General features: G+C 39.4%; 3 protein-coding genes across 8 annotated transcripts in view; all 3 read left to right on the top strand.

Moving 5' to 3' along the window:
• LOC127645778 (basement membrane-specific heparan sulfate proteoglycan core protein-like) overlaps positions 1-17,782 on the top strand; it is a 458,523-nt gene that overhangs the window by 179,168 nt on the left and 261,573 nt on the right. The window lies entirely within an intron of this gene.
• LOC127643210 (macrophage mannose receptor 1-like) overlaps positions 1-17,782 on the top strand; it is a 247,488-nt gene that overhangs the window by 53,972 nt on the left and 175,734 nt on the right. The window lies entirely within an intron of this gene.
• LOC127643413 (cerebellin-1-like) lies at positions 5,782-15,432 on the top strand. 2 transcript variants are annotated; one of them, XM_052126144.1, is made up of 5 exons: positions 5,782-5,878; positions 6,293-6,501; positions 6,620-6,985; positions 7,150-7,269; positions 11,528-15,432. In XM_052126144.1, exons 3-5 carry the CDS (start codon positions 6,698-6,700, stop codon positions 11,723-11,725), a joined length of 606 nt encoding a protein of 201 aa, XP_051982104.1. In that variant the 5' UTR covers positions 5,782-5,878; positions 6,293-6,501; positions 6,620-6,697; the 3' UTR covers positions 11,726-15,432. The 2 variants fall into 2 exon arrangements, with proteins under 2 accessions (XP_051982104.1, XP_051982113.1); XM_052126153.1 differs by lacking the exon at positions 5,782-5,878 and adding an exon at positions 5,908-6,036.

A 17,782-nucleotide genomic window follows, 5' to 3' on the forward strand; every position in this document is an offset into this window, starting at 1 on the left:
AGGGGAACTGGCCCCCACAGTGAGTCTGGTTTCTCACAAGGTTATTTTTCTCCATTAATCAAAATCTTATGGAGTTTTGTGTTCCTCCACAGTTGCCTTCAGCTGGCAATTATTTAATTTCTATACACATTTTACAATCATATTTAATCAAACCACACAATGATTACTGTAATACATTATAGGTATTACAGTATCATGATTTCCTGTAAAGCTGCTTTGAAATGATGTGTGTTGTGAAAAACGCTTTACAAATAAAACTGACTTGAATTTACATGATCAATATATCGGTTTTATTGGCACCAATAACAGATTTCTGGAACTATCGGTTATCTGCAAAAATCCACACAGGTTGTTTTTCCCTGTTGTGTCTGTTACTGGAGCAGCTGAGAAAGGGTCTGCTGTAATATGAGAGCGGCCTCTAGAGGTGAAATAAAAACTATCACTTCACTGATGCCTTGTGGTGTTTGTTTTGACACTTGAGACTACACTCTGTATGGAGTGTAACACTTCAGATGTGGATTTAAAACAACAATGAAAAGGTATACAAGGTATGTTGTCATATTATAAAGTAATTAATTTGTTGACTAGATGCTGCATTAGTAGAGAACAGCAGTATGTTTGCCAACAAGGTGGAGAGGACGCTAACATTAAAGCTAACCTCAAGTGGTTGGAACAATGTGACCAAAATACATGCAAGTCCTACCCAAATGTTTAAACGTCACGATTGTTACCATCTATTACCATCTATTTGCTTTAGTTTACATCCAGCTGGTCACATTTATGTATTCATTATCCAGCTTAGTTGCATATTTAAAGCTAGTGACATGAGAAAGCAAATTCATATCTTCATGCAGCTGAGAGATACATATAAACAAATCAGAAACGCATCGGATTTCAATTATCTTCAGTGTAATACGATGACTTCAGATCAATCATATTCTTGTGTTAAAAAAGGCTCAGGGCAACAAATACAGTTTATCAGAAAGCAGGTGTCTCAATATGCTTTTAAAGTTATTTTAATTAGACACATCATCTAAATTAAAGATGATTATCAATCTAAAATTTACATAGAAAAACAAATGGATGGTTGTAAAAGCCCCTTACAGTTGGTGGAGGTCTTTGGCCATTGTGTCTTGCTCTCTTATAAGTGTTTCTCAGATTATGAGTTGTTTAAATGCTTTGTCAGGAAAGATGTTCAACTTGGAAATGTGTGTCTCGAGATTCTCGCATTAGTTTCCAGTCTGTTGTGTTCTGTCTGATTGAACAGCCCCTGATCATAGTCTGAGCCGCTTCACCACTGAGTTCAGCCGGATACCTCTGCAGTCTGTGAATATTGCTACTCTACATACAACTGTCCTGAATAAAACACAATGTGGTATTTCACTGTTATTATGAAGCTTGAGTCTGGAGTAGGAATCAGTGCAAGTGTAACACCATGTGAAAGGTCTATTGAAGTGTTTCCCCTCCTCATTTTACTTTTAACATTTGAGAATATGAACAGACTAAAATTGTTTTTATTTATTTTATGCACATTTGTTGAAAATGAAATGCTCTTTTTACTCAGGCAGGATAGTAATGTTCTTTGTCATTATATAACAGTGCTGAATGGTTTATGCATTTATTGCACCCTCTTGTGGACTAAGGAAACAACAACTTAAAAATTCTAATATTAGTTCATATATATTAATATTCATATATTTATTTCATTTAAAAAAGTACAATACATTTTCATGATTCAGTCATGAAAATCAATAATGTTCAGCACTATTTTACTTTGAGTGTTATTTGTTCATTCAGTATCAGTTTTAAAAACTATCAGTTGATTAATCGGTTCCCAGCAATTACTGGCCTAATCCAGTATCGGTAAAATCCATTATCGGTCGACCTCTAATACTCATGGTAAACTGATTTAATCAGACAATCAGATTATGATATAAAATGAGAATTACAAACCAACTGGCTCAGTTGGTAGAGCGGGTTGGCCGCTAATCGCAGTGTTGGTGGTTTGAATCCCAGCCCACATGACTCCACATACTTGGGCAAGACACTGAACCTCAAGTTGCTCCCAATGGCAGACTAGCACTTTGCATGGCAGCTCTGCCACCATTGGTGTATGAATGAATGGGTGAATGTGTCACAGTGTAAAGTGCTTTGAATACAATTAAGGTTAAAAAGGCGCTATATACACTCACCTAAAGGATTATTAGGAACACCTGTTCAATTTTTCATGAATGCAATTATCTAATCAACCAATCACATGGCAGTTGCTTCAATGCATTTAGGGGTGTGGTCCTGGTCAAGACAATCTCCTGAACTCCAAACTGAATGTCAGAATGGGAAAGAAAGGTGATTTAAGCAATTTTGAGCGTGGCATGGTTGTTGGTGCCAGATGGGCCGGTCTGAGTATTTCACAATCTGCTCAGTTACTGGGATTTTCACGCACAACCATTTCTAGGGTTCACAAAGAATTTTGTGAAAAGGGAAAAACATCCAGTATGCGGCAGTCCTGTGGGCGAAAATGCCTTGTTGATGCTAGAGGTCAGAGGAGAATGGGCCGACTGATTCAAGCTGATAGAAGAGCAACTTTGCCTGAAATAACCACTCGTTACAACCGAGGTATGCAGCAAAGCATTTGTGAAGCCACAACACGCACAACCTTGAGGCGGATGGGCTACAACAGCAGAAGACCCCACCGGGTAACACTCATCTCCACTACAAATAGGAAAAAGAGGCTACAATTTGCAAGAGCTCACCAAAATTGGACAGTTGAAGACTGGAAAAATGTTGCCTGGTCTGATGAGTCTCGATTTCTGTTGAGACATTCAGATGGTAGAGTCAGAATTTGGCGTAAACAGAATGAGAACATGGATCCATCATGCCTTGTTACCACTGTGCAGGCTGGTGGTGGTGGTGTAATGGTGTGGGGGATGTTTTCTTGGCACACTTTAGGCCCCTTAGTGCCAATTGGGCATTGTTTAAATGCCATGGCCTACCTGAGCATTGTTTCTGACCATGACCATCCCTTTATGGCCACCATGTACCCATCCTCTGATGGCTACTTCCAGCAGGATAATGCACCATGTCACAAAGCTCGAATCATTTCAGATTGGTTTCTTGAACATGACAATGAGTTCACTGTACTAAAATGGCCCCCACAGTCACCAGATCTCAACCCAATAGAGCATCTTTGGGATGTGGTGGAACGGGAGCTTCGTGCCCTGGATGTGCATCCCACAAATCTCCATCAACTGCAAGATGCTATCCTATCAATATGGGCCAACATTTCTAAAGAATGCTTTCAGCACCTTGTTGAATCAATGCCACGTAGAATTAAGGCAGTTCTGAAGGTGAAAGGGGGTCAAACACAGTATTAGTATGGTGTTCCTAATAATCCTTTAGGTGAGTGTAAGTGCCAAGTGCATTATGGTAAAGATGTGTTTTTTATTAGATTCACTCTGAGTAATCAAAAGCTCTTTCTGTTGTTCAGTTACAGGAAACACTGACAAACCAGGGCTGGACCGAAGACGTCACCATGACATGGAGAGTACAAAAAGATGGAAAAGTCTTCCAGATGACTAAAAAATATGTACCAGAAAGTAACAGTGGAGGCTCTTCTTGCCATAACTAAGACTTCTAAACTCGTGCTTTTTCTTAGAGGAACATTGATATAAAATAATATAATGCTGTATTTGGTTAAGGTGGTATAGTTCTGAATGATTCATTCAATTAAGTTTAACAATTTAACAAGTTATAATGCACTTACACTATGTTATTCATTTTAGCAGATACTTTTGAAATCATAAATATTAGTTGACAATTGACATATTTCAAATGCTAACACGTCTGATTTAGCATTGTAGAATTTCACTGTTGTATTCGTGCATCTGGTGTGTTTTAATCATTTAAGCTTTGTAATCATATTCATATGAATTAGCTCAGGGGGGTTTAACTGTCAGCCAAACCCTGTTGACCCGCTGATATTTTGAGTATGTTCCCAATTTGAAATATAATGATAGATTTTAGCACTTTATTGTATTATAATGTTTTAATGAACCTTCATAACATCTTTAGTTTTAGTCTTTCTTGTAATATTCATAGATTGACCTTTAATTCAAATAAAATAAAAATGTAACTTGTCAAATGGTTTCTTTAAGTTTGTATATGTAATAGTGGGAATTCGTTTCTTTTCATCAGGATCTTGCTGGATAAAATACAGAGTCATCTGAAGACTTTTTCTACAATCAGAGAGCATTAGAAAAGATTTTACACAGAAGGAAAACCATGATTACATGGACAGCAGCCATAAAACCAATTACACATCCAGAAATTAAATTGTATTCCTCAATCCACCGATATATTGATATAGGTTAATGGTAAATATTTCTAATATCTATGATGTGTGGATTGAAAGCCTTACAATTTCTGTCTGTGCATGTTACAGATTTCCTCTTAATTCCTTTACAATGCTTTTTTACAATGTTGGGGCCATTTAAATAGTTTTATCTAGTTTAATCATCAACACATTATGAGTTTTCATAGAGGTTTTGAGCAAATAATCAATGCCGAATCCTCGACCCAGCTCTGTTTATGATGATCTGAGTGCTCAGTCCTGAACTGATCTATCATTGAGCCTTGAGCCGCACTGATCCACGTAGAGCTGTTTCCTTTCGCTGTTGGAACGTTTGCCATTTGATATTTCACTTGCGCAACAAAAACAACAGCACAACTTAGTAATCGCACCAGTGCAACCTCTTGCAAAGTTCAATCTCACAACAGGGGGTGGTGATGGTGTCTCGATGAGATTGAGGAGGATTTAAATGAATTCCTTGTGAGGAAATCCTGGAAGGTGTTCTTTGCATTCCCAATGAGATATTACAATGATGGTACCGTGACATGATGCAAAGGTTTGGTCAATGACAAGTCCCGTATATGGCCACAAACTCTGTGCTTGACTACATATATGCTGCACATCATGAGCGGATAACTCATTAAAAACATACACTGACTGCATCTACCAAATGGGAGCCCCTATAGATAACTGCTTTGGATTCATCGATGGCACTGTGCGAACCATAGCCGTGGCGTAGGTGGCATAGTGACTCGCCTCAATCCGGGTGGTGGAGGATGAATCTCAGTTGCCTCCACGTCTGAGACTGTCAATCCGCGCATCTTTTCACGTGACTTGTTGAGCGTGTTACCGTGGAGACGTAGCGTGTGTGGAGGCTTCACGCTATTCTCCGCGGCATCCACGCACAACCACACGCACAACTCACCACACATCCCACCGAGAGCGAGAACCACATTATAGCAACCACGAGGAGGTTACCCCATGTGACTCTACCCTCCCTAGCAACCGGGCCAATTTGGTTGCTAAGGAGACCTGGCTGGAGTCACTCAGCACGCCCTGGATTCAAACTCACGACTCCATGTGTGATAGAAAGTGTATGATGATTAAAAATATATGTATTTTTATTTCATATTGATTGTATGTTTATTTACAGTCAGAGAAGGGGTTGGACACACGTGAATAGTGACTCTTTACTAAACAAAACTAAAATGTAAAACTCACAGTTCCCCCCTTTAGGAAAATTTGCACTTTCTTTTAAAGGCAGAGCTAAAATAAGGCCCTAAGAGCCAGAGAGTGAAAAGAAGATGAATACACAGGAAGAGAGTGTTAAAGGACAGGACGAATATTACGTCAGAACATATGTGTGCTTTACCACGCTTACAGGACAAGAATAGAGGGATGTAAAAAATAACAACGTCTGTTTGAACAGTGGGGGACCTTGGCAGAAGAGAGAGAGCTGAAATGGGACGCTGAGGAGGAGGACAGATTGTCTTTTGTATTCAGTGGCAGTGAGTCTGTGCTACAGATCAGGTAAGATATTTCCTGTTTGTGAGGATGGTATTTAAGGGGTAGTTCACTCAAAAATGAAAATCAGTTTCATTGCATTATTTGATTCGATGTTTAAGTGATTGTGACCGAGGCTAACATGCTTTCCTTCTTTTGTGTTGCATGGAAGAAAGTCACATGAGGTTGGAATGACTTGATGGTGTGGTTGTGGTTGTAGTTGTGTGGTTTTAATGTACTATAATGCATGACAGGGAGGCAGATGGTCTCTAGTGTCGGGTCCAGATGGTGAGTGTTTGTGTGTGTGCGTGACGGTCCCTTATGCAGCTCTCGCAACAACTTAAAAACGCACTTCTACTAAATGCTGAAATATACTATTATCTATCTATACATTACTCGCTCTGCTGATAAATGCACCGCTCTGTCTTTTGGCACATTCAGGGACGGCCCGGTTTGACGTCTGCAGGTTAAAAGTTCACCGTGGGATGTTTGGGCACCTTTGGTAATCTGCAGACCAGGTGAAAACTTAATGGACTGTAAACAAACTGAAACATTGGCTATCAAGTCGACATCGAGTTCGGATGTGGTTCTGTCTTTTGTGACTTTCGACACTGATGCAGAAAGCTTGAGTTGATTATCCAGTTCCCTCGGTGGGTCAAAAATGCAAACGGAAAACATTACAAATTACATTTTGCAGCATGTATTCTGTAATCTGTAGTGGAATACATTTCAAAAGTATTCACCCAATCTTATTTTTCATTGACCCAGGTACATTGTCTTCTGGGGAATCAACATATTCAAATACACTTTTGAAAAACCTCTTGAGGTCCGAATCATCCTGGCGGGATGAGGATGAGCGGTGCATCGTTAGCCCACCACACCTCACTGCTCACAGGGTTTCTCTTTCTGTTGGGCCCCCTGCTGGTGTGCAGCCAAAATGACACGGAGCCCATCGTATTGGAGGGGAAGTGTTTAGTCGTGTGCGATTCCACCCCAACTACTGAGCCCACCGGGAATGCCCTGGGAATGTCTGTGCGGTCCGGGACGGGTCGCGTGGCATTCTCTGCTGTCCGGAACAATAACCACGAACCATCTGAGATGAGCAACCGCACAATGACCATTTACTTTGACCAGGTAATGGATGTGTGATATGTGTGTTTGTTTAGTCGAAATAATGAAATAAAAAACAATGCTTATAATATAATGCATCTAATTATAAAACCGTGCAGAGTTAGGATGGCAAAGTGTATATATTAAGTATGCCCAGTCTGTTCCTCCTTCTTCTTCTTCTTTTGAAGGTTCTGGTAAATGTCGGGAGCCATTTTGATCCAGCACGGAGCATCTTCCAGGCTCCCAGAAAAGGAGTGTACAGCTTCAGTTTTCATGTGGTCAAAGTTTACAACAGACAAACAATACAGGTGATTTCTAAAAGATCACATGGCATTAATTGAGATGTTTTATGGCTTGAAGTTCACGACTGTTGGTTTTGAGGTCATCTGCATGTTAGTGTAGAGCAGGGGTGTCCAAAGGCCGGCCCGTGGGCCATCTGCGGCCATCCGAATGCGCCCCGCGAAAGACTTTAGAAATAGAACAGAATTAGGCTCGCTATGGAGAAATGATCTGAAACGTCCTCTGTAGCACTTGGAAGTATAATGAATGGCTTTGTTCTGATATTTAGTTGAAACATGATGGGTCACAGCAACACTCAGTAGCAGATCGATCTGTGCTTTGCAGTGCCACTGAATGGATGTCATAAAGATATAAATGGGAATAAATGGGAATAATATTTAGTATTAAATGCATCACTGTGAAATACCACAAACTTTATTTAAATGTAGGGCCTATTCAAGCACTCCATAGAGCACAAATTATGATGAAAACGTGCATAATATAAAGCGTACAATATCAAGATTATGCATAGTGGCAATATATTAAATTATTACAGCGATGAGGCCCATGGCACCTTATTATTTTCAGCATTTGGCCTCTGACCGAAAAAGTTGGGTTGGCTTTTCAGACTTTCTGGCGCCAGTGACCCCAAAATATGATGGTTTTTAAGTATAATATATATTTTCACATTTTATACTGTGTGACAAAACGTAGTATGCATGATATTATAAAGAATTTTTTATTATCATTTGTTTTCATATTGCAGTTTTACAAAAGCAACTTAAATCTTTTACAATTAAATGTGTGTTTTTTTCTCTGAATTTTTCTGCAGACCCCAAGCACCCCTTGATGGCCCATTTATTTATTTAATTATGTTTATTACATCATTGACATTTTTTTTTCATGTTTTGAGCATAAATCTTTAAACGATGTTGGATTTATGCCTTAAACAAGACATAATAATAAAAACTAAACTAAAATAAAACAATGTATTGAAAAACTCCTTATATATGCACAAGATTATGTATTAATGTATTGAAAATGATTGATTCCGTTATTTATCAATATTTTTCCATTTACAGTTGGTACCCGTCCAAAATCACCCTTACAGCTGTGTTGACCTCTGCGCTAAAACTGTAAATTCTCATTTGAGGCTTGTTTGCAAAATCACCACCAGGTGGCGAACACACTTTCCCCCCTTAAAGGAATAGTGCAACCAAAAATGTTCTGCTGAACACAAATAAAAAATGTTAGTAGAAAATATCAGCTCTGCAGGTCCATACAGTAATAATAATCCATATTTAAATCAATATCTTCAGAAGTGATTTGAAAGGTGTGGGTGAGAAACAGATCAATAGTTATGTTCTGTTTAGTTTTACTTTCACATCTGAGAGTGAAAGTTAAAGTGGAGATTTAGAGTAAATCCATTTACTTGCATTGTATGGACTTACAGAGCTGAAATATTCATATATAAAAATCTTCATGTGTGTTCTGCAGAAGAAAGTCACACACATCTGGGATGAGAGATTATATATTTTTGTGTGAGCTATCCCTTTAAGTGTGAAAAATATTCAATTGTTTACTATTATTAACATTGTTCATATATTTATTTAGTTATTTTAATTTTTTTTATTTGTAAATGCAGATCAGGCAATGCAATAGATTAAGGTGTATTTTGATTTAAAAAATGCTAGAATGTCAGGCATTCTTACTAAATGGAAACCATTGCCTGGTATTGGTTAATCACACCACCTTCCTGAATATCCAAATGAAAATACCTTGTGAACAATCGTCATTTGATTGCTGATGGTGTTGGTGTTTATGGTGGCATTATCCTGTTACATTTGATCCGAAAAGTTTGTATAGAGTGCTCAGAAGTGGGTAGAGTAACCAAAAACGGTACTCAAGTAAAATTACAATTACTTCAAAAAATAATTACTCAAGAAGAAGTAAAAGTACTACCATAAATAATTACTTGAGTAAGAGTAAGAAAGTAATTAAAAGAGTACTCAAGTAGTGAGTAACTCGTTACTTTCACAAATGACAAATAGACATTTAGTCCCCGATATTCCAGAACATAAAACACATTGAACATGTATTATAGAATTATTATTCATGGAAATTCTGTCATCATTCACCATCATGTAGTTCCAAACCTGTATGACTTTCTTCCATGCAACACAGGAGATATTACACAGAATGATTGAGTCACTATTTACTTATATATATATATATTGAAAGTGAATGGTGACTGAGACTGTCAGTCCTTAATATTCTGTCTAACATAGTTTGTGTTCCACGTAATACAAAGTCTCACACTGGTTTGGAACAACATGAGGGTAGAGAAATGATGACAGAATATTAAATTCTGGCTGAGCGATCACTTTAAAGAGATAGTTTACCAAAAATGAAAATTCTCTCATCATTTACTCACCCTCATGCCACCCCAGATGTGTATGACTTCCTTTCTTCTGCAGAACACTAATTCAGATTTTAAGAATATTTCAGCTCTGTAGGCAAAAATTGTGATGCTCCAAAAAGCACATAAAGAAAGTAAAAAGTAATCCATAAAACTCCAGTGGTTTAATCCATGTCTTCTGAAGGGATATGATAGGTGTGGGTGAGAAACAGATCAATATTTAAGTCCTTTTTTGCTAGACAGCAGGGGGCGATATGCAGAGAAGAATGTACAAGAAGAATGTAAACTCGTCCACACATATCACATCACTTCTGAAGATACTGATTTAACCACTACAGTCTTGTGGATTACTTTTATCCCGACTTATGTTTGTTTGTTTAGCTTTAAAATGTTGCCACCCATTCACTTGCATTGTATGGACCTACAGAGCTGAGAAATGCTTCTAAAAGCTTCATTTATGTTCAGCAGAAGAAAGAAAGTCACTTACATCTGGGGTTGCATGAGGGTGAGTAAATAATGAGAATTGTCATTTTGGGTGAACTATCCCTTTAAGGCCTCTTGTCAGATCTGGATGAAGTTGTCAATAAGAAGAGATGTTTGGAAACATTTCTAATAATTATTACAGTGAAAACATGAAAATGTCCCACAAGGACATTATATATAATGCTGAAATATAAACCAAAGCAAGATCATGCTTTATTACAGTCCTGTGTGGATTCTTGTTTCAGTGTAGTTACAATTTTCATTGTCGTAAGTATTTAAATCATTAGTTCTGTTCAGCAGAGCACGCAACCTATTTAGGGCACCAACCCTGATTGTGGAACACTCGCTGTGTCTGAAACCGCCCCCTATCCACTATATATTGCACTATTTCCAGTTTTCACTATTTTGTAGGACTGTCTGAATTCTGAGTGAGCCACTCGTTCCCTACTTTTTTTCACTCATTCTTGCCCACAATACACTCTAATTTCAAGTGTACATTTCAAGTACACTCGATGAAGGTTAATTTCCCACAATCCACCACTGGGAAGACGTACGAGCTGGGAGTTTACTGCTTCCTTCACTCCTGCAATGTTTTATTTCATACTGAATGTAGTAAATTACTTTTAAACAGTAGTAAATTACTTGCTAAAAAGGGAGCCCCAGACACGGCCCAGTGGTTGAAGCCATGCCAACATACTTTTATGCCGGTGAAAGCTGACCTTTGTGGTGGTCCGCACCCATTGGTCTCTGGCTCTTCAGCCTTTTAAGTTCGAGGTGGTCAGACCTGGGGTGCAGATGGCTGTTGTGGACATTCTCTTCAGAAGTGGGAGGAGAGTACTGGGCAGGCCAGATGGCTCCCTGGCCTGAGTCAGGTGATGGGGTATGTGGTGGTGGGGGCGTGGTTGAGCACCAGATTGTGAATGGAGAGCGAGATCAGGAGATGAGAACGTTAAGGATCTTCACCTGGATGAATGATTGTCTCTAACAGCTGTTTGTCATTGCAGTGAGAGTGGAGACAAGCTTTTAGAGCGAGCCAGACACCATTGAGAGGGAGACAACTGTCACGCATGTACTGAGACTTGTCTGTTATTAAATTTGCTTTAAAATGCTTTTATATATGACTTTGTGCTGAAAAGAGAGTTTGTTTTTGAGAAAATAAAATACCTTTTTGAGTTGGATCTCGCCATCTACTGCTTCGTCCTTTCCATTAAAGTAGAGACCTTTTACAGTGATGTATTTAAAGTTAAGGTTGTGGCAAGAGCCAACACACTTTACTGCATTTACAGGAACACAATTTGCTCGAAAACTTTTCATAAAAGACTCATAAACTCATAAAAGAATACAACAGGTTCACCGAGTTTCTATTTCTCTCGTTTTTTATTCAGGTCAGTCTAGTGTTGAATGGTTGGCCAGTGATCTCCGCTTTCGCTGGCGATCAGGACGTGACGCGTGAAGCAGCGACTAATGCAGGTCTGGTTACCATGGAGAGAGGAGACAAGGCCTACCTGAAACTGGAGAGAGGAAACCTGATGGGAGGCTGGAAATATTCCACATTCTCTGGGTTCCTGGTTTTTCCCTTGTAGACAGAATGCAAGAGAAGTGCATGCAGAAAGAAGAGAAGCTCACAGAAACAGAATATTGCACATGAGGGGCATGTGAATCATACAAAACACTCTCATAAGGAAATATCACTCTTCTAGACAAAGTTCACAGTATCACTTTTCAAGTAACAAGCTATGTATTATACAGTCATTTATATATATATATATATATTTACAATAAATGTATCTGTTCAATTTGATGCTATCAATATAATTCAGATTGTTCAATCATTTAAAAACCCTTATTGATTTTATGACAGAAAAATATGTATGATTAAATTATAAACACTATCATCAGATGGTAATAAAGACATTGTACTTGACTATAGTTGAACTACTTTTAATTATAAGTAGCTTATGGCTTGGGAAGAAATGGTTTGAAAGAAGCTTCCTAACACTGCAAAGATGTTTGCTGTTATTGTCAAACCTGGTACAATGAGTCTTATCGCATTTTCCAGCTGAAGTTACAGCAAAGATTTCCTTATTAAAGGAAGAGATTTCAACCTCCATATCTGTATTTTGACCACATAAAGGCAGAAATACATTCTAAGCAAGCATGTGAGTGCGGACCCTTCTAGCTTGGCAAGCTTGATTTCATGCATAGATGCATTCCCAAATGTGTCCGCAATTCATAACACAGCTCAAGTGCGCATTGCATTCTCAATGTTGTCACAAGGGGTGCTATAGTGAAATTTGTGTGAACGGTCCGCTTCTACTGTGCGTTTGTTCTTGCAAGTCAACTACAGTCATGACAGAGCGACAGTTTGAGAATGTTGCAGAGCAAGTAAGTCATTGGGCTCTATTTTTGTAAGCGTGCAAAGAGCAGTGCTACACGCAGAGAACATGCTATGTGTCTTATCCAGTGTTTGTGAAAGCGCAAATTTTCGTGCCAGTGCAAAGCGCAAGTGAGCAGGACTGTTTGCGCTATCTGTGGGAGTATGTGCGCAAACTGTAGATGTTATGTTAGCATAGAAATTAAGCCATTGCGCTAAGATGTTTCAAAAGTGCAAAGTTTGAATTTGTTCCTGCATTTGCAGTTTGGAGATTCCACCAGCAGGTGGTAATAAAGTTCATGTCCAAACTCTGAAAATATAGTGGAACATCAAATTACAGTATGTCCCTAACAATCGCCAATATATTAGATGTGTTAAATTACCTATAGGTCATGGTTTATTTTTCAATTATTATAATTGTTTAGATTTACAATTGTATTTCACTTGACCCAGCCATTTGCACTTTGGACACGAAAATTTGCAAAACCCACTTGCGCAAAGACTTAGCGCGTGCTTGCACAAAAATATCAAAACTCCATGGTCATGCACACTGGCTTTAAGCTTAGCTTTAGCACTCTTAAAACAGATCCATTATATTCATAGCAACATACCAGAATAATAACACATCCACTTTAATGGTATAGACGTCTGAAGGTAACCCTATCGCCCCCTTGATTACTGAGGTTTGCCACCCCTGCGTTCATAAACTCGAGTATGTTTTGGCCTCAACGGTCAGTGTGGACACATCTGCCTGTAAGCCAATCATATAATGGCCCTGATGTCTGGGCAAAATTTTTGTGGTGTGGGATATATGCAATGTTACGATGTTTCTTTGAGAAAGAGATCATACTGTATCTCTATGCCAGGATATTCTGTTTCAACAATTCTTCATTGTATTCCTTTGCATGTTAATACATGAGGTGCTTCCATGAGCAACACCTTGACTCGTGATTCATTGTTGTGTTGTGCCATATTCTAAAGGTCAGAGTGTAAATATGGACATGGGTGGCTACGGTTTCAATTTATCATCATTATGTGCCATCTGTTGTTCTGGCTAGAGACATTATGGACCCAACCAACAAACTTCATCCACGGTGCCCAAGAATAAGCGGAGGTACTTGTACATATTTGCTACTGGGATGCACAATAAAGGACACAAGCTTTTTTCCCTGGCATTACTTGTGCCCTGTCATTTCCATTGGTCATGCACAGTAGAAAAGGCCATAGGCACACTAATATGTTTTCGTTTGACAAAGCATTAATGTTGCTACGTTATGCCTCTCATTCACACTAAAACAGTGATTTCCTCCATTGAAATTGGAGTATTTCAAATTGGACAGCAGTGACATTAGACACAGAGTTTTCAATGAAAACCATTGTCTGTGCCATTAAACCGGATGTGTTAGTATTCAAATAGCTAGCTATAAGATGATGATTTTCTCCATTTTTCTCTGCATGAAAACAGCTCTACAGATGTTCTGGTGGCTTATCCAATGTGTGTACATGATTAATGCCAGGGTCAGGAATTAAGGGTGCTCAGGGCAAAATTGTCACCAAAAATTCAAAATGTGGGGGCAAGAGAATGCTGTTATTAATGCTAATTACACATTTTATGGCATTAAATATGAGTTGATATTGATTTAATTTTTATTGATTTAATAAATTCTCAATGTCTCAAAGTCAATGGAGAAGATGTAAAAAAGCCCCCATTAAGGTAAAAGATGACCTAGAAAATCTAATTGTGGAGCAAATATTGTGCATTAATTAAAATGTAAAAAAATAGTTAATTTCTGACACTGATGAGCACATGTCTGTTCACAATTTAGCGTTAGAATCTGAAAAGGGAAAACTCCATAATTTCAAAAGTCATATAAAATTATTTTTTGTGGTGATTTTTAATAACTATCAATATATTGTTGTATTGTTGTATTGTAAATGCACTCTCTGACTGCAGAAAATGACAGTTTATGCTAACGTTCACGATAGCATCCATTGTGGCAATGCAGAGAATGCACAGCAATGCACCAGTGGAAGAGCTAGTGGGTGGCCAGGGGTGACCGTGGCCACCATGGACCAAAGCCTGGCTACCCCATTGGCCACCCCACTCGCAACTGCCGCTTTGGTAATTTTTTTGTCTAGGCACAATTTCGTTTTTAGAGGTGGAACTGTCTCTGTACAACCGCAACACACAGGTCTCCAAGGTCGCCGCACCTTTCTGTCCCGGGTGTCTCTGCAACCCCCCCCACCCCCACAAAATGGAAATGCTGCCTGACAATTTCTGTGCCACTACATACTGATTGCTGGCCCCTGCCAGGCCACCCCTGTGAAAAACTCCTGGCTTGCGTAGCTAGAAGCATTTGCGTTCAAAAATCAACTTTTGATTGGTCCATTGGTTTCCAGAACAAAATATCAGCTTAAGGAAGCCCTGTATAGTCATGCTTGTTTTGGGTTTATCTGAACCTGACTGGACACATTCAGAGATGCATGCTTGCGTTAGAAAACCTCTAGACAGAATGAAGCAGTTTTGAGATGCGTTATTAAAACTTTTACTATTTTTATCTAGTTACAAAGACGCTCAGAAAAGAAAAAGACACGAGAAGGTAACCCACGGTGCCACAGAAATCCTTCCCTTAAACACAACCCTAACTTTAACCCTAGCACTAAATCTCACCAGGGCTGGACTGGGACGAGAAATCAGGGATTTTTAAATGGCAACTGGCCACCGGGAATATGCCTGGCATGCCAGATTACCAGTCCAGCCCTGAATCTAACCCTCTACCTAACCTTAGTAACAGCGAATGAGACTCTCTACAGAGTTGGGCTTCTGGGTTGTAACCTTCTAGACACTACCTCGATCAACCTAAAACTCACTGAGAAGTGTCATTTGACAACATTTAAGTAATAGCACACTCGTAATCTTGCTATATGGCCCTACATCAGCACTGCTGTGATTCGGCCGCAGGCACGAGGCCACAGGCTGAGTACCCTAGGTAATTACAGCAGTGCTGATATAGGGACATATAGCACAATTGTGAGTGTGATATTGCTTATATACAACAGTTCAATGAACAATTCCATTTTAAAAATTAGGAAAAAATGAGTACGGTCATAAAAACACATTTGTGCATGGAAATACTTTATTACGCTACAGATCAGAATCTGCCGTTGCTGTTTCAAAACTAATGTTGCGTCCAAACCTCCATTAGTAATTCAAAAAGTTCACTTCAGAAATAGTATCATGGCTTGTGCCGTTTCTAACAAGTCATTGGATAAACAAGGATGGATTGATGGGTGTGTGTGTCTCTGTGTCTTTGTCTGTGTGTGTGTGTGTGTGTGTGTGTGTGTGTGTGTGTGTGTGTGTGTGTGTGTGTGTGTGTGTGTGTGTGTGTGTGTGTGTGTGTGTGTGTTAGAGAGAGAGAGACAGTGAGAGTGCGATCACATGTTGCCACTCCCAAGCAGAGATGCTGTCAGTGTTCTGAAGATCAGATTTCTCAGTGGAAAAATAGCGTCCAAGCGGGGTATTAAACCCTATTTCGTGGTAGCCTCGCAAGAGTTGATCACTATAGAAACAGTGATGTCCACCGTGTATCCAATGTGGAAACTCGGTAAGCGCCTCGAGTTCTGTAATCAAACAGTCCTTTGTGTCTCTCAGCTGCAATGAGTCTTAATCCTGAAATTATTCATTTAATGTTGTTTAAAACAATGTCCTAGCTTCAGTAATGGATTCACTTTACGTCACCAACTGGCTCATATTACACACAAAAGTTATCTTTTGCCACCACCTGCTGGCTAACATATGTCATTTCAAAAATAAAGGCAGTAACTCCTTACAGATATGCACTGCTCTTACACTTTAGTTTAGAATGGCACGAACACAAGCGGAGAGATACACACACAGTGAAGCTTCTGAGTGCTGATCCTGTCACACCATCAGTGCTCATGGAACATCTCTCGTCCAATCAGATTTGAGGACTGGAACTAACTGTTGTATATATTATAAATATAGAGGGAGTAGAGCAGAACTGTTTGTGTATCAGTCAATGCCTGCATTATCACAGATTTTGCTAGCTAGCATCTGGAAGGCTGTGCATGCCATCATATTTGAAATGTGACTGTGACAGGGGATTATAAACAGGACAAAATAAACCAGAATCATGACTTCAAAGGGGAGTGGATTGTGCTTATTAAATGGTTACTTACCAAAGATATACATAATTCCGCACGGAATATTGATTTGAGTTTAAATTATTTAAATATGGCAGAAGAACGTGCGAACGAGCTCAACAAAAAATTATGGTGAAGTTCTGTAAATGGTAGTAAGGCTGTCAGCTTTCTCGTATCAGCCATGATGTCCCACATCTTTAACAAATTTATCAAGGGAGACCCATTACCATAGTCAACCTGTGAATCATTTGAGGGAAATTCCCCAACAGGCGAACAATGCTTATTTTCTATGTGTTGGGGTGAGCAATCTGGCATCCTCGCGGTGAAACGGGGCTCCCTGAAGGGTGGGGAAGTGTCCGTGGAATGGCCCAGGCATGAGCAGGGTCCACTGGCATCCTCACAAGCCCTACATCAGATCGGGAAGGGTCCGGCCGACAGGCTAGATACCGGGCTGTCTTCCCCTCACACCTGCCACAGGCCTGGGGAGACAGGCCGGTATGGACGTCGCCGCTCTACGCACCATGGATCCAGAAGGGGAACATGTGCCACCGTCGGATCCCCCTCATGCCTAGGCCATTCCATGGACACTTCCCTGCCCTTCACGAAACCGTCTCACCGCGAGGATGCCAGATTCCCCTTTATTTTTGGACACTTTTCCCTATGGACACCATTTATTCCCCCTTTATGGACATTTTATGTTTATTATTATTTCTAATAAATGCCTCTCCGAGCCTTGACACCACACCCACTGTGTCTGTCTCTTGCACGCTGTTTAAATAGCGTTATTTTATCACCAAATCTTGTATGCCTGATAAGTATTGGGGAGCAAGAGTGTGACGATTTTGTTCAGTTTTCTGTTGTCATTTCAGTCAAACAACTGTTATAGTTTGATTGTGTGATTTACATAAATTGGGACATTATGTACAAATGTTCATATCAATGATTGTCTGGAGTGCTTTTAGGGGATTTCGGAAATCTCTTGCAAGTTTTCATACTTTAATTCTTAGAAAATACAGTTCCACACTAGCTCTTTAATGATGCTAGCCAATTAGAACAGTGGGCGTGTCTTAAAGGTGAAGTACCCAGAAAACATCTGATGAGT

Source organism: Xyrauchen texanus, chromosome 1 (assembly GCF_025860055.1).
Source record: "Xyrauchen texanus isolate HMW12.3.18 chromosome 1, RBS_HiC_50CHRs, whole genome shotgun sequence".
Lineage (NCBI taxonomy): Eukaryota > Metazoa > Chordata > Actinopteri > Cypriniformes > Catostomidae > Xyrauchen > Xyrauchen texanus.